Below are 24606 nucleotides of genomic sequence, written 5' to 3'. Positions count from 1 at the left end.
TATGGTGGTGGCGGTATTGGTGATGGTGGTGGTATCAGCGGTGGTGATGGTGTTGGTGGTGGTGGTATTGGTGATAGTGGTGGTATTAGTGGTGGTATTGGTGTTGGTATTGGTGGTGGTAATGGTGGTGGTGGTGGTAATGGTAGTGGTATTGGTTGTGGTATTCGTGGTCTTGATGGTGGTGGTGTTGGTATTTATGGTGGCGGTGGTATTGGTTTTGGTGGTGGTATCAGCGGTGGTGATGTTATTGGTGGTGGTGGTATTGGTGGTAGTGGTGGTATTAGTGGTGGTATTGGTGTTGGTATTGGTGGTGGTAATGGATGGTGGTGGCGGTAATGGTATTAGTGGTATTGATGGTTGTGGTATTAGTGGTGGTGGTATTTGTGGTATTGGTGGTGGTATTGGTGGTGGTGATATTAGTATTGGTGGTGGTGGTGGTATTGGTATTGCTGGTGTTGGTATTGGTATTGGTGGTTGTGGTATTGGTGGTGGTGGAATTTGTGGTGATGTTGGCATTGACAGTGCTATTGGTATTGGTGGGAGTATTGGTATTGCTGGTGGTGGTATTGGTGGTTGTGGTATTGGTTGTGGTGGTATTTTGGGTGGTATCGGCATTGGGAGTGGTATGGTGCTGGTATTGGTGGTGTTGATATTGGTGGTGGCGGTATTGGTGGTGGTGGTATTGTGGTAGTGGTGGTGATATTGGTGGTGGTGGAGGTATTGGTGGTTTTGGTGGTGGTATTGATGGTGGGTGGTGATATTAGTGGTGGTATTGGTGGTGCTACTGGTAGTGGTGGAGGTACCGGTGGTGGTGGGATTGGTGGTGGTGGTGGTAGTGGTGGTATTGGTGGTGGTGGTGGTATTGGTGGTAGTGGTGTTGGTGGTGGTAGTGGTGGTGGTATTGGCGGTGTGTTTATGGTGATGGTGGTATTGGTGGTGGTGGTGGCATTGGTGTTGGTGGTATTGGTGGTGGTGTGGTATTGGTGGTGGCATTGGTGGTGGTATTAGTGGTGGTGGAGGTATTGGTGGTTTTGGCGGTGGTATTGATGGTGGTGGTGATATTGGTGGTGGTATTGGTGGTGCTACTGGTAGTGGAGGAGGTACAGGTGGTGGTGGTATTAGTGGTGGTGGTAGTGGTGGTATTGGTGGTGGTGGTGGTGGTGGTGGTGTTGGTGGTGGTAGTGGTGGTGGTATTGGCGGTGTGTTTGTACTGATGGTGGTATTGGTGGTGGTGGTATTGGTGGTGGCATTGGTGTTGGTGGTATTGGTGTTGGTGTGGTATTGGTGGTGGCATTGGTGGTGGTATTAGTGGTGGCAGTGGTATTTGTGGTATTGGTGGTGGTGGTGGTGGTGTTGGTGGTGGTGGCATTGATGGTGGTGGTGGTGGTGGTATTGGTGGTGGTGGTGGTATTGGTGATGGTGGTGGTAGTGGTATTGGTGGTATTGGTGGTGGTGGTATTGGTAGTGGTGGTGGTGGTGTTGGTGGTGGTAGTGGTGGTGGTATGGGTGGTGTGTTTGTGGTGATGGTGGTATTGGTGGTGGTGGTGGCATTGGTGTTGGTGGTGTTGGTGTTGGTGTGGTTTTGGTGGTGGCATTGGTGGTGGTGGAGGTATTGGTTGTTTTGGTGGTGGTATTGATGGTGGTGATGATATTGGTGGTGGTATTGGTGGTGCTACTAGTAGTGGTGTAGGTACCGGTGGTGGTGGTATTGGTGGTGGTGGTATTGGTGGTGTTGCTGGTGGTGGTGTTGGTGGTGGTAGTGGTGGTGGTATTGGCGGTGTGTTTGTGGTGATGGTGGTACTGGTGGTGGTGGTATTGGTGGTGGTGGTGGCATTGGTGTTGGTGGTATTGGTGGTGGTGTGGTATTGGTGGTGGCATTAGTGGCGGTATTAGTGGTGGTGGTGGTATATGTGGTATTGCTGGTGGTGGTGGTGGTGGTGGTGGAGGTGGTGGCATTGATGGTGGTGGTGGTATTGGTGGTGGTGGTATTGATGGTGGTGGTATTGGTGGTGGTGGTGGTGGTATTGGTGATGGTGGTGATATAGGTGTTGGTCGTGGTATTGATGGTGTTAGTATTTGTGGTGGTATTGGTGGTGGTGGAGGTGGTGGTATTGGTTGTGGTGGAGGTGGTGGTATTGATGGTGGTGGTGGTATTAGTGGTGGTGGTGGTGTTGGTGTTGGTGGTGGTATTAGTGGTGTTAGTATTGGTGGTGGTGTCGGTGGTGGTGGTATTGGTGGTGGTATTGGTGGTGGTATCAGCGGGGATCATGGTTTTGTTGGTCGTGGTATTGGCGGAGGTCATGGTATTGGTTGTGGTGGTATTGTCGGTGGTGGTGGTGTTGTTTTTAATAAAACCCGCTTTTGAAAACAAACCTTAAGGTGGCCTTAGTACAGATTACATAAGTGCTGTTGTCAGTTTTAGCCCATTAGCAAAGGATTATGTGTTACCTGGAATTCACATTACTTAATTCGCTAATAATTTCTAACTCCATTTTACTTCGGGGGGGGGTGGGGTTGAAACAGACACAAGATAATGCTGGGTTGAAGTGATTGAAAGCAGGTGCCCGTGTTACGGGGTCAGCCGTGCTGCTTAAATAAACACAAGCGGTTTCAGCTGAAGCAGCGCATGTCCGGCCTACAGTAAGAGAAACTCAATAAAGTAAATAGTGCTTACAGACTAAATAACAGGTCCTGTGTAACAACAGAAGTAAAAGGGCCAGTCGCCATAGGAGAGTACAAATGAAGACAAGGCCGTAGTAAGGAGGGACTAACAAGCCTATTAACGAATCCGAAGACAGCATTTACGCAAGACAATGACACAAGCCAATGAAAAATATGGAAGGAGAGTGGGAGCAGCTTATCTCACATACTCTACTACAACAGTCTCGCAGAGCGAGCAGCACATCTGTGCTGCCGCTATGCTCGACCTAAAAAGGGTTCCTGGCAGATGTAAATGGTTTTAATATTGCATATGAGTAAGCCACAATTGCTTACAATTAAGCAGTAATAAACCCCACACAAGGGACGAGGATTGAATGAATCAAGGTATGGCTTGCCTTGAAAGCTTGCTAAGCCCCATAAACTCATACTTTTTTTGCATTTACAAACTCCTCTCTGACCCCTTCCCAGCCTTAGAAAGGTCACACATTTACTCCACCAAACGCTGAAGTAAATCTCCTTCTACAGTGGGAAGGGGAGCTAAACACCCCCAAACTACGTGGTGATGCACAGCAAGGGGTTTCTCAATGCGGAATAATATTTTCCATATGGTAAAAATATAAAAATGAAAAAGTTGCAAATCTGCACAATGTGCTGCCTTTCCCTGTTATGCAGTTCAATTCATGTATAATTCCGCTCAGAGGAAATAGAAAACGTTATGACATTACGAGTATTATGCAGGAAAGCTGAGGCTGGAGCTCAATTCTAGGTGTACTACTAGGAATTGATGTGAATTCCCAACACTTGTAAACCAATATATGTGCATATAAGTTCATGTGCGACTTAAGAGTAGTTTAGAGAAATGGACCGTACATGTTATTTGTTTTCACTACAGTCAAAGAGTCCCTCTCAAATAATAAATCCATTTGTTGTCAGAAAAAAACACAAATGCCACGGAATTAACTTGTGCTGAACCCTCTGTTAGCCTGGAACAAAAAAAGTCAGGCTTAACTTAGAGGCAATGTGTATAGGATTTATGCAGCACTCGAACAATAATAAAGTGATAACAAAGCACACGTTGTATCCCAAACCAATTTAGAAAAATAGAGTAGATACTTAATAAGTAGAACCAGAGTTAGGATTTTTTAAAGTTTTATGTATAAATATAGCTCTAAGAAGTATGAAGCGCTAATTACAGTAATCTGTTGGCACTGAACCAGGTCATTTTCATCTGGACTCCAGTTCTTGCAAGTTGCAGCAGGGAGGAGCACCATCTGACACCAGCCAAAGGTTTAGGACCTGAGGTTACACCTCTTGGTGGATGGGCAAGGTTTACTTTAGCAGAGACCAGTAGCAGAGTTCAGTCTGGTCCAGTTGGTCATGGTCAGTTGGGCAGTTGCAGTAAAGGCCTCTAGAAATTTATTCTATCCTTGTAGCTCAAACTGGAGGTCTGTCAACTAAACCCTGGTCTCTTCTGGGGTTCAAGGCAAGCAGGTCCAGTCTTCTTTCTTCACACAGGAGAGCAATCCTTTTTCTGAGTCTCCACAGGTCCAGGAGTGTTCTGATGAGAAGTTCTGAGAGTGCTTCATTTATACCCAGTGCCAGCCTGTGTGCGGGGATCACCCCCTTTGTCTAACTCTAAAATGGTTCTTGTCAGTTCTTTCTCTTTTCTTGGATTTGGCTTCAATCTGTCTAAGAGGACAAATGGCAAGCAGGCCTAGATGTCAGGAAGATTTTAAATTACAATTCAAAAGAGTGAAAGAAATATTTCTCTATCTGTTCCCTAACTGAAGTTATCACTTATTAAGCATGATAAGGTAACTCAGTGTTAGTCTATAGGAGAGGTAGCTTTGCTGTAGTGAAAAACAATTTAAGGAGATTATCGCCTGCCAGAACATGTAAAACTTAAGTACAGATGTCTTACTTTTTAAATATCATGCAACCTGCCTTATGAGCTTGTAGGCCTACCCCAGAAGTGGCTTATAAGTATTAATACTGAGTGTTTTGCCAGATCGATATGGACGTTTTAAACTGCACTACAGGCTGCAGTAACAGGCCTCAGACATGGTTTACAGTGCTACTTTAGTGGGTGGCACAAGGAGTACTGCATTACACTTGTAGCATTTAATTTACAAGCCCTCAGCACATGTAGTGCCATTTAGTAAGGACTTATAAGTAAATGAAATGTGCCAATTAGATGTTTACAAATTTTATCATGCATGGAAAGGAGAGCACAAGTATGTTGCCACTGGTTAGCAAGAGGTAAATATGCTGAATCCTAATGTCATAAACTGGTTCCGAAAAATCGGTTAGTGAAAGCAGAAGTCTGTGGCAATATCATGAAGGGGATGGTAATTTTAACACTGTTAATTTTAGCGGTCCCGCGAGTACCATTTGACCTCCATCCGAGTTTAACAGTATCTCCCATAGGGGCCAGCAACAAGACTCACTGGTTGTTGATTCTGAGATTCAACTTTTTGCAACGGGCTGTAAATATAACACTGGGGACTCCAGCTGATGAAAGCAGCCAAACTCTTCAATGGAAAATGCAGGGAGAATGGGGAATTTATGGGGAGAGGAGTGGAATTACTGACTCCTCCAATAGTTCCTAATTTCTCAGGGGATTCTTCATCTTTAAAATGTAATGCTTATTAATTCTGCACCTTCATATTTAAATCTAGGGGTGCAAGAATAGCACGCGTAAGTCCGCATCACTTGTAAAGAGGCCCTAAAAGAATCTCCGATGGACACACACTTTCAGTGTGATTGAAGAGATGAGGCTTGAAATGTGGTTTGTTTGACATTTTTAAACTGCTTTGAAATAGAAGTAATGGTTTTTTTACCGCTTTACTTCTTTAATTAAGAAATGTTAGCAGGATATTTGCAAGGCTGACAATGATTACTCTGTTGGGATTCATTAACAGCAGAACAATGCAATAATATGTGCTATTAGACTGTAGTACCGCAGGTTCTCAGTCGTAACAGCAAATTAACAGTTTTAATACTTTTCCCATCACAGATGGAACAACAGGGTTTGCAAGAAGCAAATCATTATGGTTGTGGGGGAATGCTCTAGTGTACTATGCACTTCTGTAGGCTGAAAGAGAACAATACCTCAGAAGAGATGAGAGTAGATCAATGTTCTGCGCCCTTAAAGAAATATTTAAAGGCAACCTAAATGCCACATCCAGGTGTCTGCATCTATCTAGTCATAAGCCCAAGATTTACTAACAACTGGCCCCATGCAACGCAGCAAGACAACTTGCTGCAGAGTGTCAAATGAAGAGAGCAGGAATGTGCCTCTCTCTCTCTCCGCGCTGGTGCACCGAGTGCTGCCTAGCACCAATGCAGGCAGCCTTGCTATATGTTGCAATGGTACCTGCATTACAGGCAGGATTGTTTTTGTGCAGGAAGGCACACCTTCCTGCAAAAAAACTTTTTTCAGTGGCATATTCCTCTTTCTTTGTCGCATGTAGAAAGAGGAAATAACGAGGAGAAACTAACATATTTCTACTCGTCATGTCTCTATTTTGTTGGCATTCCATTTTGATTGATTCCCAGCTTTGCTATTGTTTGTACATCAGTGAATGCACCAAAAGCGATGGGTGAATGCGTTGGAACACCCACACTCCACCCATGAACCGCCTTTCCAATGCAGAGTAGCGTAAGGTAGTGGCTTGTACTAGCTTGAGTTTCTCTTGATTTAGTAAGCCTTACAGAACCATGAAAAGTGGCTTTGCGAGGCTTAATATATTGCACCTAATGGCTTGGTTGCCTTCCGTCACCTTGTGTGACGCAAGGGCAATGCAAGCCCTTAATACATCTGGTCTATCGAGCATATTTGGGTTGTTAGTAACACCTTCTCATCAACCACTGTTTTATTACACTATTATAGTGTGGAATATATCCGAACAATTTATTTTCATAAGTGGCTGATCTTGACAGAAGAAAAAAAAGGCCCAAATTCACAAAATAGAATTCAATAGCAACCATGTACTCAGTGCGAAAAATAGTACAAAAAAACAAATTGCACATGATTTTAAAATACGCATGAAGTGCAGATTTATTGCATAAATGTAAATTAACAAATACTTCTCACACAAAACCTTGGGAAAATGTCAGATTAAAACAAATTAAAGGACAACATAAATTAAGTGATGCCCCTGGATTGTAGGCCAAAGTGTTTTGGTCATGGCAAAAATTGTGAGACTTCGTAAGGAGGATATACCATTATGTACAATCCTATATCAATACTGCAAGTGATGATTATAGGCCTGAAACATTGAATGCCCCAAATGTATTGAGAGACCACCACACAAACATCAGTATCAAAGAAACTTTGCAGTTACAAAGAGTAGTACATTGGAACCAAACAAGCCAATTTATTCAGAGGCAGAAAACGGAAATATTTGACCATAGTGGAGTTAAGGCGGACAGAAAGATATCAAAAGCTTGAGGTTTAAACTTTTTCAGACTACTATGGTATATGGAAAATTGGCTCACCATGGACTTCAGAAGATACAACAGTGGGAGACTGTTTCATTAACCCCCGATAGGCAATTAAATCTGTCCTTTGGACCAACCGCTGCGTCATTTTCTCCTTCACCAAACCCACGGTTCACCACCATGCCAGCCGCTATCATTGCAGAAGTTCGAAAAAGCTCAATGCAGAACAGTTCGCTACCTCCCTCAGTAAAACCCCACCACCGACATCCACGGACGCTAATGCCTCAGCATGCAACCTACACCGATGGATCCACAACTGCAAAAACCAACTGGCTCCCCTCAAGGAAGCCCTAGGCAAGTGACACTCCAAGAAAGCCAGCTGGTTCTCTCCCCCTTCATGAGTCCAGACACACTTGTAGATGAGAAGAGATGAAGGAACAGCAACAACCCAGAAGACCGCTCAGCCTTCAAAACCGCTGTCACCGAACACTACCACCTCACCACTAGAAAAACAAAGAATGCACCCTACAAGAAAGGATCAACGCCAATGCACTCAATAGCAAAGTACTCTTTGCCGTGGTCAAAGATTTCCCCAAACCCAGCACAGAAACAGCAGACATCCAACCCTCCCAGGACCTCTGCACAAAACTAGGCACCTTCATCCACCACAAGATTAAGGAGATCTACGACTGATTTGACAGCAGCGGTACCCAAGACCCTCTCACCCCACCTGCAACCACTGCACCCAATGACCCTGCTCAGCTGGACTCCCCTCACTGATGAGGACACCCTCAAAGTCATGAAGACCATCCACTGTAGAGCACCTCCATCAGCCCTGAACTCAGCCGCACCATCAACCGCTCCATCAACTCCACCAACTTCCTGGAAGATTGGAAACACACACAATTAACCCCTTGCTGAAGAAACTCTCTGCCAACTCAAAGGACCTCAAGAACTTCAGACCCACCTCTCTGCTCCCCTTCCCAGCCAAGAACATCAAGTGGGCCATCAACTCCCAACTTTCCAATTTCATTAAAGTGAACCACATTCTGGACCTCTCCCAATCTCGCTCCCATAGCAACCACAGCACAGAGACTGCTCTTCTTAAAGCCACAAACGACATGCACACCCTCCTTAACCAATGCGAAACCGCTGTTTCATCCTCCTGGACATCTCTTCTGCCTTCGATACCATCTCCCACCGCACCCATGCAAAAGACTACACAACACCAGCATCCGCGACAAAGCCCAGGAGTAGATCTGCTCCTTCCCCACCAGCCGAACATAGAGAGTCAGACTACCAGCGTTCCATTCTGAACCCACAGAGATCAGCTGTGGAGTGCTTCTGGGCTCCTCCCTGAGTCCCACTCTCTTCAACATCTAAAAGGCCCCGCTCAGAGCCATCGTCAGGAACCACGGACTCAACATCATCTCCTATGCTGAAGAGACCCAGCTGATTCTCTACCTCAACCATGAACCCACAGTCATCAAGAACAACGTCCCTGATGGGATGAAGGCAGTCGCCACCTGAATGAAGGACAGCTGCCTCAAGCTCAATTCATAGAAGAACCAAGACCTCATCCTGGGCTCCAATCCCTCCGCTTGGACAACTCCTGGTGGCCTGCAGCACTATGAACACCCCCACACCCACAGACCACGCACAAAACCTCGGTATCGTCCTGCACTCCTCACTCACCATAAACTGCCAGATTAACACTGTCTCATCATGATTTTTCCAGGTGCTGAGCCTGCTCTGATAGATCTTCAAGTGGATCCCTTCTGAACCCAGAAAGACAGTCACCCACGCACTCATCAGCAGCTGACTTGACTGTGGAAATGCACTCTACGCAGGCATCACCCAGAAACTCCTCAACAAACGGCAGAGCATTCAGAACACCTCCACCAGACTCATCCTCAGCATTCCCTGCTGCAGCCACATCACCAACCACCTGAGAGACCACCACTGGCTCCCAGTCAACAAAAGAATCACCTTCAATCTCCTAATGCGCGCCTACAAAGCCCTACACGATGCGGGACCTGTGTACCTCAACCACCACATAGTATTCCATGCACCTACCAGAGACCTCGGCTCCGCCCAACTGGCCCTGGCCACTGTCCCACACATCTGCAAGACTACAGCAGGAGGAAGACCCTTCTCCTATCTCACAGCAAAGACCTGGAACACCCTGCCTCACCATTTCAGGCAATCATCTTAACTGCCTCAGGAAGGACCTCAAGACCTGGCTCTCCGACAGAACCACAGTGCCTTAGATGGTTCAGAATTCTGTCCCGCGCCTTGAGACCCTTATGGGTGAGTAGTTGAGTTTTACCAGATAACTGATTGATTGATTGATTGATTTGTTTGCCCTTTTCTGAATATGCACACTTAGCATTGGTACAGTCTACCTCCTCTAAAATCAACTATTGAATTTAATAAAATGTAGGGCCCGATCATGATGGGCCACATATTCTGAAACAGGATTATGTTGGGTGTGCAAATCATTGATGTTTGCTCTTAGGATATGGCTTTTTCACTCGTACATTGTTGTTTTTTGACACTGCAAGACCGCCAACAAGAATTAAACCATTCACTGCAAAAAGAGAAAGAAAGGGCTGACTGCCACATTGAAGCAACTGTGAAAATAGCCATATTTTTTAATTGCATCTGAATTTTACTTAGACACTCATTACATTACAAGCCACTGGGCCAGGAATTCTGCAACCTAGCAGATAGAATTTAAAAACTATGACAGAAAAGTCAATTTTGTAGTATTTTAGTGTAATCATGAGGTTGCATAATAAAGAGCGTAGAGATTAAGCCGGATGGTAAGTAGCAATCCATTGTTCTAGAACTTGGGTGTTACCATAAGGTTGGGTGAAGATGAATGTAAAGATCTATTGGAATGGGGAGTAGTGATCTGTTTCTGTATAAACTACATTGAATTTCCATAACTCACCTTATGTACAGGATGTACCATTTTAAATTTCATACTTTCTCTGATTGAGATCCAGATCCAAGAAAGAGGAAAGGTACTTCTAATTCTACATGCTGCTAATAGCAGACATGCTGCCTTGGACGACATGCTTTGCTTTTTATCAGGTGCAACAAAGTAAAGAGCGTTGGCGTAATCCAAATTGAAGTCATCAATAACTTAGATAGCCCACATTTTCTAATCTTCACTAGGAACGTGTAGGGCATTCATAAGTATCTTCAGTTGATAGAAACAACTCTCCACCAGGGCACACAGGTCAGACAATATAATATTATTTTAACTCACAGACTAAGTTGGAGCCTAGTTCAACTGATTGATAAGTGTCCAGCCACTCATCAGCATTCCCATTTACAACCATTACTTCAGTTTTCTCTGCATTAAGCTTAAACCAGCCCCAGATGCATCTTATACATTTTTTAAAGAATGCACCATATGGAAAACTACTTCCCAATGTTACTAAAAATTAGGTTTTGTCTTCATACATGTATAAGTTGGCACCTTTGGAATGGAAGAGTTTGACTAGAGGTGAAACCTTTAAGTAAAAAAGATGAGGTGAAAGTTTGGACCCTTGATCAACTCTATATTTCAAAGGGGCTACAGGAGTAGTGAAGGGAGATTGACTTGATTTGGGGCAATGCACAAGAAAGGAAGTAAACCACACCAAAGTCAAGAGAATTATTAAAATCACCTTTAGATGCAGCTCACCCCACTCGGCCTTGGTATACAACTCTGTTAATTTACCCTATAGAGGTGCACCAAGGCCATGCAGCCACCTTTGTACCCTTACCTGTGGCAAGATCAGACCGGAACCTTCTGAGGAGACACAGAGCTTCACACCACTACCCTTCCAGGGGCCTAACTCTACCAGCATGCTGCACCACACTTCACAGGATGCGCCGCATCTACATGTATTGTTACACGATGCCAAAGGCACCTCTCCTCTACATATCTGTTTCGCAAGTCTTTCTTCCTGACTCCATGAGTGATCATCGTCACTAAACCACTACAGCTTGAGCCCCTAATGTGACCTTTTACCTCTGAGACAAGTGCCCACAAATATTGTATGTCACTTATGGTTGCAGCTGATGGATAGAACTTTGGCATAGAATGGGACCCCAGAGCGGAAAGATTAACCCAAATACTGAATGAATAATTATCAAAAACAGATAATAGAAAAGAATGGGAGACAGAGAATAATGATAGAAACTACACTGGTGGTACATCTTGGAACAATAGAGACAGCAAGGAGACAGGAAGAAAACGAAGAAGAAATTATGAACAGGACTTCAGAAATCATGAAACTGAAATTTAGAGATCAACAGCAGGCTGTGCCCAACATGCAATGGGAAAAGGTAATGTCCTGTTGTTACAGGAAAACTGGAACCAGTATTCAGAACACGAAACATGAGGATGTACCCTAAGGCACTGGAACAGGCAATACCCTGCTGATATATATTACCACAGGAATTCAGAACACGTTTAACCACAGGTAACAACTCAAGTAAAAAAGGTCCCCCTCAAAACTGAGCAAATACATAGTCAGAAATGCAAAAGGAAAAATGAAGAAATTTAGGATATCATGGTAGAAAGATAATGCAGAAACAAGGAGAGACTATGAAGCAATGAAGAAGCCAATAAATCACTGTGCCGAACAAGGCAACCACAGGGAGTAGGCAGGCACTGCAAGAGCAATAGCGGAATTCAGGATTCTTCCTAAGTTTTCAACAATTTACCAGTGCAGATAACTGGAGTGGAAAGCAGGAGCTCCCAATTACACAATTTGGGATGGACTGAAATACAGAACAGCTGCACGCCAGGTGAAGCATGGGACAGGCGAGAACAGTTAAAGTTCTCCCTCCTGTTATTTGCCTGAAGGCATGCCTTGAAATTCCATGAAGCAACATGGGGACTGGAAGTAAGCTCCAGAATGGATTTTGGAATGGATCTTTATTCGAAATATGTCAGGAATTTATGTAAGGGAGCACAGAGGCATGCAGGAGGTGGTAACTCAGTATTCAAGTATAATTAGATTCACTTAGAATCTCCTTTCCAGCCCTCAACAACTGGTAAGGAATACAAGGACTAGAATGCATCAGTAGTTGACAAGTGAATCCTGAAATGAAATATAGACTAGATCTATGCTGGATATGGTTTTCAAGAAGATTAGAAAAGTTTGTGCATAATCCGGATGTCAGCAAAGGACGAACCTGAGATTTATACATACAATTCTCACTAAAATAGGCATTCCATTGGCAATTGCATCAATTGACTAACTCCCTAAAAGTCTGGTTTACTATACGAAACGTGACATTGGCTGAATCACCAAGCTTGTGCTACATTGACCTGGGGTTCATACTGAAGCATAGTCTCAGGCTTATACAATGTCTTGATAAATCACCTCTTCTCTAGACAAATCTTGTCAAATACCAGATGGGCCTGGTAGACAACCATGACTAGAGATTACCATGGCAAGGACTTGACATCCATTTTTAATACCCACAATATATATCTTATAATGCCCATGGCCTTCCCAAATGTAATCAATAGGTGATCCGACTTAAAAAAGGTTCAAGACAAAGATTTTCATTGTTGGAGTCTATTGTCCAGATATGGTCCTGGGTGTACCAATTTGCATATGTAGGTTGTGAAAAAATCAAAGCGATGACTAGCTCACAAAATTACCAGCTGAAGGGGCATATATCTAATAGTTAAAATCCAAAATCCAACTTAAAAATCATAGTAAGTAGAGAAAATATATGATCAAAATACTATATAGAAAAATACCTCACATATCTGGGGTTTGATAGGTAAGTTATATCGTCAAAGTCAATATAGGATAAGGAGGTACATGTAATAATAAGTTATTCACCCCACTAATTTCTAGCAATTGCCCAAGGGAAACAGATAGCTGATCTTAATAAGGGCTGCCAGGCCACCTCTCCACCTTTCCCCTGGTATTATGTGTTTATGTTTACATTTTTAATTGGACTAGTCTGTAAATTATTTGGTACTCAAGAAATAATATAGTTAGCCAACAATTAAAACAAATCTAACACAATACAGGGAGATGCAATGCAATGACTGTGGTGCTGTATCACATATTAGAACATTACCATGACCAGTCACGAAAACAGAACATCACAATATTTATATCTAAATTATTGGCTCAATAACCTGAGACAATGAACGAGGTACAAAGTGGGAGGGTGAGGTAATTTGGTGAAGGAAGCTAAGAAGTCACAACGGGGCAACACAGGTTTTACATCTTGCTTATAGTCATATTGTTTAATGTATATGTAAGTATAAGCATAATCAGCTCTCCTGGCCCTTGACTGGGGAATAACTTCAGACCTAGCTGTATTACAAAGCCCCCCATCCAAGTGTCATCATTTCTGGAAGCTCACAGTAAAGTCTCTATATGACTCCCTCTTGTTTCTTTATGACAAGTAAATCTGAAGACACAATAGTATTTGAAGACATCAAAGTTTTCTCCCATTCTATCAATCACAGTTTTACATAAATCCAGAGGGACACCTCCATGCCAAGAGTGATAAACTATTTTTTCAGGGAGGCCTCTATACCAAGAGTAAGAAACTCTATTCTCAAGTCCTGCAAACCAAATCTATGTCACAGGGTATTCAGGCTTAAATCAGGGAACATGTGTGCTCCAGAATCTAACACCACCAGTTTAGGGGTTCTGCTTCTGCCTTGGTGAATTGCTTGCTCTGTAGGGGGTCCAGCAACTCTTCAAGAAGAGTGCCCAAGTCCACCTTCTCCTCTACAGCATCCTTGGTGAATACCCTGACAACTCTCCACGCTGTCACTAAAAGACCATGAACCTCCTTCAAAACCACAACTTTGAGGAAATGTTCAACACACCTTTTTTAGGTTCCAATATACACTTGGCCCGATAATCACAGAATACACATTTTAGTAGCATGTCACTCATATTACAAATACTATACCTTTGTCTCAAGATGCAAAACTGAAAGGACCACACACTCTTCAAAGTGCTGGCTTCAATGGGTTGCAATTTAGGGGGACTGCAAAGAGTTTCCTACTTATGACATTTGTTCTTTCAGGGAGTGCCCCCCACATTCTACCAAAAAAAGTTCAGCCCTTGAAGTCCTCTATAGTTTCCTCCAGAGAAGCAACTTTCTCCTCTATTGGTCGGCTAGTACCTTGGGGGTCCTCCACCCACACTGTATGCCCCTCAAAAGTCACTTAATGTGCCTGTTAATCCGTTCCCAGTCCTGACCAAATTAGAAATATTTAGGAATTTACAAAATGCTTCTGTGAAGTGATTTATTAAAAACAAGAGTTCATGACTGACTAACCCTTAGGCCCAGATAACGGTGAGTCCTGCGGGAACTGATGAAGCAACTGACAATTTGGCCTGGGACGAAACAGGCTAGAGTTTGAGAGAAGGGAGTTATTCCAATGAAAATAAAATCACCAGAAGATATAATAATACTATGAATCTTGATTATTTTGGAGTGCTCGGGGACCTCATTGCAATTTTTGAACTTAGTTTGATTATGAGAAGCTTTTGACGGCAACATCTCTCCAGTTACGCACCCATTTGGACTCATTGGACTTTGTGTGATATTACTTTGGCAAAATTTCTTATTTGTTTGCATGTATGACGTTAATTTATCTAGCCACAAAATATCTTTATATTAAAAACAAAACATCTTTAATGAAAATGAGCATCTTGAACATGAATAAATAATTCTCCAGCAAGAAATAGTTTGCACCACTCAGTTCTAAATACAATGGAGAATATTGTTTTCAATGTGCAGTATCGACAATTTGTTTTTAAGTTGTCATCTTTAACCTCAATTTAAAATAAATGCTAATTTGCTGAGCCCTAAAACAGAAAAAGTGTCAGTCACTCTTTTGTTGAACTTCAGGTGTTGAGCGAGAAAAATGGATTTCATGCTCAGTTTTCATTTTGCCTAAATCATAGGTGTAGAAGAAGGGAAAACAAGTTTCCTTTGAGCCTTGTTAAGATCAATGATCGCCTATTCAACCTTTTATTCAAGAACATTTATTGAAACTAGTGAGGCATACCACTCCAGGCCATTCTGGCTTTCCCATTGTCTCGAGTCTCAGAATTATTGGGTCTGTAAACCATGGACCAAATAATTCTTGGCCCAGAGACTTGGACCTCTGTATGGAGCTGTGGGGCTGTGGGTAGCTGCTGATGCAACCTGTTCCCACCTGTGCTCTCATCACACTCTAAGAAAGCAGCAAACCTTTTCACTCATCTGCTGTGTGTCCCCCCTGTCTCCACCCCCATCCCTTAACATCACAGCCCTCTAAACAGCCCCTGCACATGTGTAACACCCTCCTACAATAAGTAAGAGCATGTCTCGGTTATTCCTCAGTCTGAGAGAAATAACTTGCAATCCCCAGATGTAGGATGTGTGAATACTTGACAGAATAGGTGATTGAGCCCTGCGGTGCCCCACGCCTATATGCGTGAAACTCATAATCAGAGCCTTAATACCTAAATCAATGATGGAACTCTCCTATGATAAATAATAAAATAGGCAATATTGCACAGTATATTTGAATTGTAGTTATTAAAGCCTAACTTAATATCACATTTATCAAATATATCGAATTGTTTGTTAATAAAAAGTGAGAGAGATGAAATCACTTGTGGCCCATTGGAGCAGAATAACATTAATACTTTCTTGTATTCGTTGTTTCTTTTTTTACAGTGCTTTTAAAGCCTGCCACCCGAAAATTAAGAGTTTCTTCTTTGCAACGGACTGCCTTGAAGAGATGAACAGGTAAATTATATTTCCGTTGTACTTAGCTTGCCAAGAGCCATTATAATAATATGTAGTCCCATAAAAAGATAGTTTTACTTAACTGTTCACTTGCACACATCAAAACATTAGGATCCATGGGCGTATTAAAAAGACATTTACCGAACCTGTGAAAATATAAAAACTTAATTATGCGTGTAATACTGACCTAACAAAGTAAAAGAGTTATATAACTGTAGCGTTAGTGTATTGAGGCCTTATAACTATCGAACAGGACAGATTTGAGGTTTGTATTGCATTTTTTCAATATTTAGTTTAGAAGTGTTATGTGTAGATTAGTGTAAAGATAAAATGAGTTTGATTTTGGGAGAACTTTGTAAAGTCCTGTGTGTGGGAGTGCCAAGGGCTTTTTCTATGTCATATGTTGTTTGTTAAGCGCACAAATGCCATACCGTCTTGGCACTACACAGTATAACAGCCAATTCACTCAAGATTGTACATACGCACAACTAATAAAGATTGAAGGCAGCTTTGAAAATGCAGGTTTTCGGATGTTTTTTTAAAGAAGAGTAGTAGAAAATTGCATCCTGAGGGAAAAGGGGAAAAGGTTCCATTCTCTGGTGTCTGGAAAGGCCCTCTGGCCAAAGTTTTTAGTCCTGAACTATTGGTAGAAAAAAGAGATGTTTGCCTGGGGAGCGTAAAGTGGCAGAACATAAAAGTGCTGGTTGGAGAGTGCAAGCAGAATTTATTGACTAGAAAGGTGGGGCCTGTCCATCAGAATCTTATGAAGAATTAGCTGGGATTCGAATAGAAGTCTATGTTCAATTGAGAGCCCGTGTAACTGAGCTAAGAAAGGAGCAATCTGGTTCTTAGGGAAACAGTCCATTACTAAATGGGCAGCAGAGATTTAAACTACTTGAAGACTTTTAAGGTACTGATTAGGGAGGTTAAAAATCACGTTTGCATAGTGCAGGTGAGATTGAATGAGGTAGTGACAGCCTGTTTATGGAATTCTTTTGGGTAACAGAAATAATTTTTCTTTGCAACTTAAGGTGGCCAACACAAGTGATAGAAACCTTAATAGCATAGGTTTTAAAAAGAGACTAGCAAGCAAATTTGCTCCCAAGAGTATTTATATCTTCAATTGGGGACAGAGATGCGTTCAGAGTGCAGGGTCAGAACTTAGTATGCCAAAAATCCGTGAGGTTCTGTGTGACAAGCACCTCCGTCTTATTGTTGTTCAATTTTAGAAAGGGGAAAGCCATTTAAGAATTGGGAAAAGCAAGAACATTGTGTGAAAAACTACTGGGAGTAATGGAATTAGCATTTTCTGAAGCCAATTTGAACAGAAACTGAGTGTCACCAGCATGTACATAAAATTGTACCCTCATATTTTGTAAGGTCTATGCAAGAGGGGAAATATCGCTAATAAATAACAGGCGAGACTTCTCAATTAACAAGGGTTGCTGATGGCTAAAAGTACTGAAGCAGAATGGTTTAGAAAGGTTTTGCTTCTTTGAATTAAGATACATATAAAAAAACGAGATTATCCAACACTAATATTATGTTATATTATGTTAGGTTGTCTTGTAAAGCGCATGGCTACCCCAGCAATGGGGCGTCCCAGCGCTGTAGACCACTGGGGAACCCGTCCTGGCTTTCCCTGTGAGATGATCCCTGCTGGGTATCTCCAAGGTGAGACCAGGCAGCCTCGGTGTATGTGGGGGGCCGTTGTGGAGAGGAGGCAAGCTAATGCCCAGAGTTGCCGAGTGTGATCCCTGGTTAGAGTAGGCACCAAAGCGAGAATTATCGAGTCCGCTGACCCTGGTCCGCGACCCTGCCGCGTCAGGAATTGAACCCTGGTCCCGGGCTGTCCTCTGCTTCCGGGTCTGCCGCCTCTAACCAATGAGCCACACCACTCCATTATTAGTGGCTCTTAATGCGTTTCATTGAATATAAGTAGCTCTCAGTACAGAATAGCTTGTAGAACCTTTAGAAAAAATGGCTCAATCCATTTGAGACCAAAGGTATGAGCTTTTGCCAAAAGTACAGAGTAATCAATGATGTCAACCACCACAGACTGATCATAAGTTAAAGGTGTATTTTTCACCATAACAACTACCTGCTAAAGGTTGTTCAATATTGATGTCACCACCAGTTCTGTACTACAGTTAGGATAAAGCCCCCTTGAAAACAGTTTAAGGAATTATTGTCTTCTGTAAATGCCTGAAGTTGGATAAAAAACAACGGGGCATATTATCAAGACAAGCGATATACATTAACATGTTAAATGTGAAGGACATCTAAACTGGGCTTCCATTGGAATGCCATAGAGCATATTATCAAGCCCATTATCGCCGTTTTACTGGCAGTTTTCTGACGCTAAAACAGCGATAGTTTTATCGCCTGTCTTGATAATATGCCCCAACGTTTCCAATAATTCTACAAAATAGAGAAGCAAAGAAATGGGACGATAGTACGCAGGATCGCAGACTGGGAGAGACGTCAATTGGTTCTGAGTTCCAAGCAGAGGGAACTTTACTCTGAACAAAAGAGAAAATAAATAAACCTACAAAAGTATGAGGCTAGGTTAGGGTCTCGAGTTATCGATGAAGAATAATATTCATATTTGGCTTCTTGATTGTTTTCTTCTACATAGACAGTTCTTGATTATAAAGTATTTTACAATCAGGGTCATACTTGCTTTTCCAGCATCTTTGTGCACAGCATGTCACGAGTTTCAATACAGATATTTCAGAAGTGAACAAGGGATTCTATAGGCGTTTGGTATCAAAAGCACGAGAAACTGTTTTTATAAGTATTGTACCATCAAAGCAAGCTAATATCTTGTAATTGAAAGTGTATAGAAGTTCATGTATGTGTCGGATGTATGCAAGACAAGGTTCCAGGGGGGCAGGCTCGATAAAGCAGTAACAAATTAACAATTTTTCCAATTTCTATACAGTTTCTTGGTTTTGGGGGGGGGGGACATTTAAGTTTAAATATAAAGGAAATGGAACTGCAAGGTGATCGAACCGTGGCAGATACACATCTTCCTTGATGGTAGTTCCTAAATTCACATAAAAAATGTTGCATTTAGCAACTTATTTGATATATGCGTAGGTTTAACATTTTATGTGGAAAGAATATAAGAGCACATATGTTGCAAGACATGTAATACTAGGCATTGGGGATTTTCAAAAAAAAATGTAAATATCCTAACAGTAAGGGATGATGGTTATTGATGTTAAAGTTACAAATATGTTTCACTACTTCCGTTTTTTTCTGAAGATGTTTGGCGAGGGTAATACAGTAACATAATGATGAAGATGAAAGAGCCAAATCTGACTTCTCAACATAACCATTCTCCTGACAAGTTTTGAAAATTAAATTTTCTTATTTACTGATAAGAGTTTCTAACAATAATTGCCATGTCACTGCCATCTTTATTAGTGAGTTTTTTCCTGATAATGGAGTTAATGGATGGAATCCATTAATCAGGCATATGTACGTGTGTGATTTACATGTCCTAATAGTGAAACACTGCTAATTTCATTTTTCCCTATTGCAAGGCCTATCTCTCCCAATAGGGTAATGTAGGGATTGCATTGAAATATCTTTCAAGTGGATGGAATCCACTAATCAGGCATATAGTCAGTTCCATTATACATCCAGAGCGGACATTAGTGAGTTCTTATTAGAAAGAAGAAATAAAGGTATTCCAAGTGAACAGAGTACAACATTGCAATGTTTATAATGTGGGCATAATGCAATTTTCCATTTGAGCAGACAGAGATTTGGAGTTTGGGGTCTCTGAACTCATAATTTAAAATACATCTTTTGGTGAAGTTGGTTTTAAAATTGTGTGTTTGAAAATGACACTTTCAGAAAGTGCAAAAGTGGGCATTTTCTTGCTTAAGCGTTCTGTGCCTCTGCCTCACTTTAGAATACACGTCTAGGTTTACTGACAGTTGGGCTCATGTGCATTCAATCTAGACAGTCACACAAATGGAGCTGAGGTGTGCCCTTCATATTCTGATATTCTGATGGTGCATCAACAGGCTGAAGGGCCTTTCTGAGATAGAGTGGTGGGAGGAGTTGTCATTGAAACCTGAATAGGGCTGTGCCTGTCTTCGCACACAGCTGTCTCCATTCCCCTGTATGGTGTCTGGAGCCTGGTTAGGGAAAGGCAGGGTCTTGTGCACTGCAGAGATTTTCCTTTGAAGTATGCCTACTTCAAAGACAACAAGGGGTAGTATTGGACCTCTGACACCCCAAAATCAGAACACTTCTGGGCTGGGGACATTCTGCCAGGAAGAAGAGCTGGAGAAGCTGTCAGGAGGGACTGCCACATTTACTGTTTGCTCTCCTGTTTTGGCCTGCTGCTTTGCTGCGTCTGGCCTGGGGGTGACATGGCTGGATTTTGCTTTCCGTATCCTGCTTCCAAGGCTCTCCAAGGGCTTGAGTTGAGCTTGCCTTCTGTTAAGAAGTCTCAGGGCCATCAAAGACTTCACCTGCTATTGCATTGGGTCTTCTGCTGAGAGCACTAACTTGCAAAATGGTGCCAAATCCAGTTCCCTGACCCCTGGAAGTGTAATCTGGTGGTCATAAGGAGAAACTCCACACATCGACTCCCAGCGCCTGTTTTATTGATGCCCCACTGTAAAAGATCGATGTGTTACCGAAGCCTTCCCCAAAGCGTGGTTGATATATTGATCATGGCCTTTACCGCAGGCCCCAGCTTGCCATCACAATGCATCAGAAAAATCGCCGCAGCATAATTTTCAAGCACTATGTCACGGACGTTCATGGCACCCGCTCTGACGCCGACACAGCACCTGCTTCGTGGCTGTGGAATTGATGTATAGCATGCTTCATCACTGTTGCACTGATGCAGCGTGTCTAGATTTTTGACATATCGTCCCTGGGTTCCGATTCTTCATCGACACTGCTCGAAGGAATCAAGACCGCGTGTCTGGAAGCTGATGCATCACCTTCCCTGCCAGTAAGGAACTGACGCATCACCTTCCCTGCCAGTAAGGAACCGGCACATCACCTTCACTGCAACCTTCCCTGCCAGTGTGGTGGTGGGTGATTTTCTGAATATTGTATGGGACTGAGAAGTCTTTGTACATATTGAGATTATATTGTTACCACAATACTTGCCCACCTGGTCTGTCTCATGCCCAAAATGGCTCTTAATCTTTCTGATGAATAAGGAATCACGCATGCTGAAAGAACATTTGTGAAGATGGGCCTGGCAATAGAGACGCGTGAAAAACAGATCGGAGCGACCTGTGAGTCTGGGTCTGCTTTTGCCTAGCCACATGACTTTTAAAATTGCTGAACTCTGATTTTATATTTTAAAAATCTGCATGAATTTGTACTATTGCTAATTTGCACATTACTTGCTTCTGGGAGACTGCTTCCCCTTACCTCCATTTTCTGCCGTGTCCGGCCGCCTGCACCCCGGTCCACCACGGGTTATCCCGATTGTTGTGGAGGGTGCAGGCTGACACAGGCAGCAGTAGCTCTTCGCTTGCAGTTGGGGGCGGATCTCCGCGACTAGGTCGGGCTCGCAGCCTATATCTCCCTATGTGCCACCCGTCGCGCAGCGGGCGCGCCAATGGCGCGCCTAAGGCAAGCCCGTCTGCGCCCGGGGCCAGGGGCCATGCACTCTGCCCAATCTCCCTATCATTACTCACGGACTAAATTACTATCACTATGTGCACGCCATGCCTTACCCCCTATTATCAGTGAAACTCTGAAGGAAAGTGGACTATTCTCTCCCATAGCTACACTCAGACACATTGTCACTCCCCCACCTGACCCCCTTCTACACATCACACCCCACACAGACCTTCGCCCTAATCTTCCTCCCCCTCAGACAACTCTAACCTCCAAAAACCTGTCTATCTGATACCTCAATACCAGATCGATGGTCAAACTCCATTTAGAGATCTTTGTCCTTCTAGATAATCATAAGCCTGACATCTTGTTTCTAACCGAAACATGGCTAAATGACGAATCATCGCCAGACATGTTGGCAGCCATTCCCAACAACTACTACGCCCTCCAGGCCAACAGATCAGAGCCCAAGGCGGGGGGTGGGGTGGCAGCCATAATTTTGAAAACACATAAATTTATGTCCCTCTCCGCCTCCAAAATCCCTTGTGTTGATGGTTTTTTTCTCAAACTCCAGTCATCAGCTTCCCCACGTGTTTGTGCGGTAATCTACAGACCCCCCAGTTATATGCCCACCTTTCCTCAAGTCTTTGCGAATAACATCGCAGAACTCGTCATAAATCATGCCCGACTTCTACTTATTGGCGATTTCAACTTCTGGCCAGGTGATGCAGGGATGAACCTCACACAGCATATTAAGGTAGCCACCCACACGAAAGGGCACAGCCTCGTCAAGGTCTGGTCTTTGAATCTGGAGATCTTAGATATACAGATCATTCCATGTACCTAGTAAGATCACTTCGTCATTTCCTTCTTCCTCCCCATCCCCCTCCTTGTTAAATCCCCCCACCCAGGGACTGGTCAGGTTAGAAATTGGAGTCGGGTCGACATCACTGAACCCTCCTGGCCACTTCCAAACCCCGAGTCCCCCACCCAACGATCACCAACCATCTCTCCATGCTCAGGCTGATGACCTCAACGCCTGGATGGCAATAGGTAGAGATAGGTTTGCTCCACTCAGGAGGGTAAACCAAAAGAGACCACACGATGCGCAACGCTGGTTCACCAACAACCTGAAAGAGATGAAACTGTCCCTGCGCCAATCAGAGCGAAAGTGGAGACTGAATTACTGTCCCATAAAGAAATCCTCCTTTGTAATGGCTTTACAGGAGTACAAGGCAGCCATCTTAAAAGCAAAATCAGACTATTTCTCACAAAAAATTCTGAGATCCGACACCAAAGCGAAGGAAATCTTCTCAATTGTGGACGAACTTGTCAAGCCTGACCGGATCGCCACCAAATTAGCTCCCTCCCAACAGCTCTGTGACTCCCTCAATTCTTCCTTTCTGGACAAAATAGCCACGATCAAAGCCAGTATCCCTAAGACCGTATCCCCTTTGGAGCCCAATCAGACACATCACAATTCGCTTTCATTTCATCTCTTTCCACCCATCACACTTGAGACTTTCTTTTCCCTCCTTAAAAAAGTTCACTCTGGATCCCCCACAGACAGTTGTCCTCCACATATTGCTCGTGAGATTTTTCTCCAGCTGCCCGAAATCCCACTGTCTCTTCTTAACAACTCCCTATCCACTGGCATTGTTCCAAATTGCTTTAAAATGGCTAAAGTACGTCCCATCCTGAGAAAACAGTGCGCAAACCGTGCCGTACTCAGCATTTTTCGACCCATTTCACTCCTACCATTCTTGGGAAATATCTTGGAAGCCTATGTTACAAGCTGCCTTAGCGCATTCGTGGAGCACTCGCACTACCTGGACCCCCACCAGGCGGGTTTTAGACCCGAGCACTCCACTGAATCCATCATATTGGCAGTCCATGATGAGCTGAGAAGAGGTGCGGACCACAACATCCCGCAGGCGCTGGTTCTCCTGGATTTGTCGGCTGCCTTCGACTCTGTCGACCATAAACCTTTGGTCGAACGTGTCGAGGGCGCCGGCATCCGGGCATCCCCCTAAAATGGATCTCCTCTTTCTTAAGCAATCACCACCAAGCCGTCCGTTTAGCCGACTTCACGTCAGAAAAAAAGGAACTCACTTGTGGGGTTCCCCAGGGTTCCTCCCTCTCCCCGCTCTTATTCAACCTCTATATCCGGCCATTAATATCAGAGTTACTTAGGAGGGTTGTAGTTGTTTTCAACTACGCCGATGACATTCAGCTCATCTTCACCATTGATCCATCTCCCTCGGCAATTGAAGCCTTTCAGTCCATCATGTTGTCCATTTGGACATGGATGAACTCAAGCCAACTCAAACTAAACCCAAGGGCGACCGAGCTGATACTTACTAGTCCTTCACTTAACCCCTGGAACCCCAGTTTTTGCTCGCCAGCCCTGGGACCTCCACCTTCCCCTGTTGACGTGGTCAAGAGCCTTGGGGTTTCAATCAGTAGTGATCTCACGTTAAAACCTCAGATAAACTCGGTTGTCTCTTCGTGCTTCTTTCATTTACGCAGGATCTGAAAAATTAGCAAATTTCTTTCCCCCGAGGCCCTGATTCAGGTCACCTTGGCATTAGTCATGTCACAAATTGACTACTCTAATTCTTTGTATGCCCGGATCCCTGCCTATCAGCTGCAGAAGCTCCAGATGGTTCAGAACCAAGCAGCCAGACTTGTACACGGCCTACCTAAGTCACACCAGGCCAAACCACTCCTCAAGGGACTCGTTTGGCTCCCCGTTTCCCAACGTTGCCTCTTTAAGATTGGCTGTTTGACCCACAGAGCTCTAGCATCTCAAGGGCCGGTCTTCATTTCCGACAGAATCCAGCGTTACATTCCCCGTCGCTCCCTTCGTTCTGCTAATGCCAATCTTCTGACTCCCCATGTCTTCAAGCGCAAGAAACATGGGGGGCTCAGATTTGCTTTCCTAGCACCCCAGTTCTGGAATTCACTGCCATCCTCCTTACGTCTAATAGAGTCATATCCCATTTTTAGGAAAGCTCTCAAAACATGGTTGTTCTCCCAGGCTTACAATCAATAACTCACTTCCCCTTTCTGTCCATGCTTCCCACTTGCTCAGCGCCAAGA

The 24606-nt window shown here is 43.6% G+C and overlaps 1 protein-coding gene across 1 annotated transcript in view; it reads left to right on the top strand.

The window, feature by feature from the left end:
* The window catches only part of LOC144828230 (connector enhancer of kinase suppressor of ras 2-like), a 2060726-nt gene that overhangs the window by 1695807 nt on the left and 340313 nt on the right, over positions 1-24606 (top strand). The window contains exon 20 of the mRNA XM_078686315.1: positions 15826-15897. Within this exon, the coding sequence (XP_078542441.1) occupies positions 15826-15897 (72 nt within the window). The remainder of the gene's footprint in view (positions 1-15825; positions 15898-24606) is intronic.

The sequence above is a fragment of the Lissotriton helveticus genome, chromosome 4_1, assembly GCF_964261635.1.
Source record: "Lissotriton helveticus chromosome 4_1, aLisHel1.1, whole genome shotgun sequence".
Taxonomy (NCBI): domain Eukaryota; kingdom Metazoa; phylum Chordata; class Amphibia; order Caudata; family Salamandridae; genus Lissotriton; species Lissotriton helveticus.
Note: the sequence above shows the minus strand (reverse complement) of the source record. Positions and strands in the feature narration are given on the sequence as shown.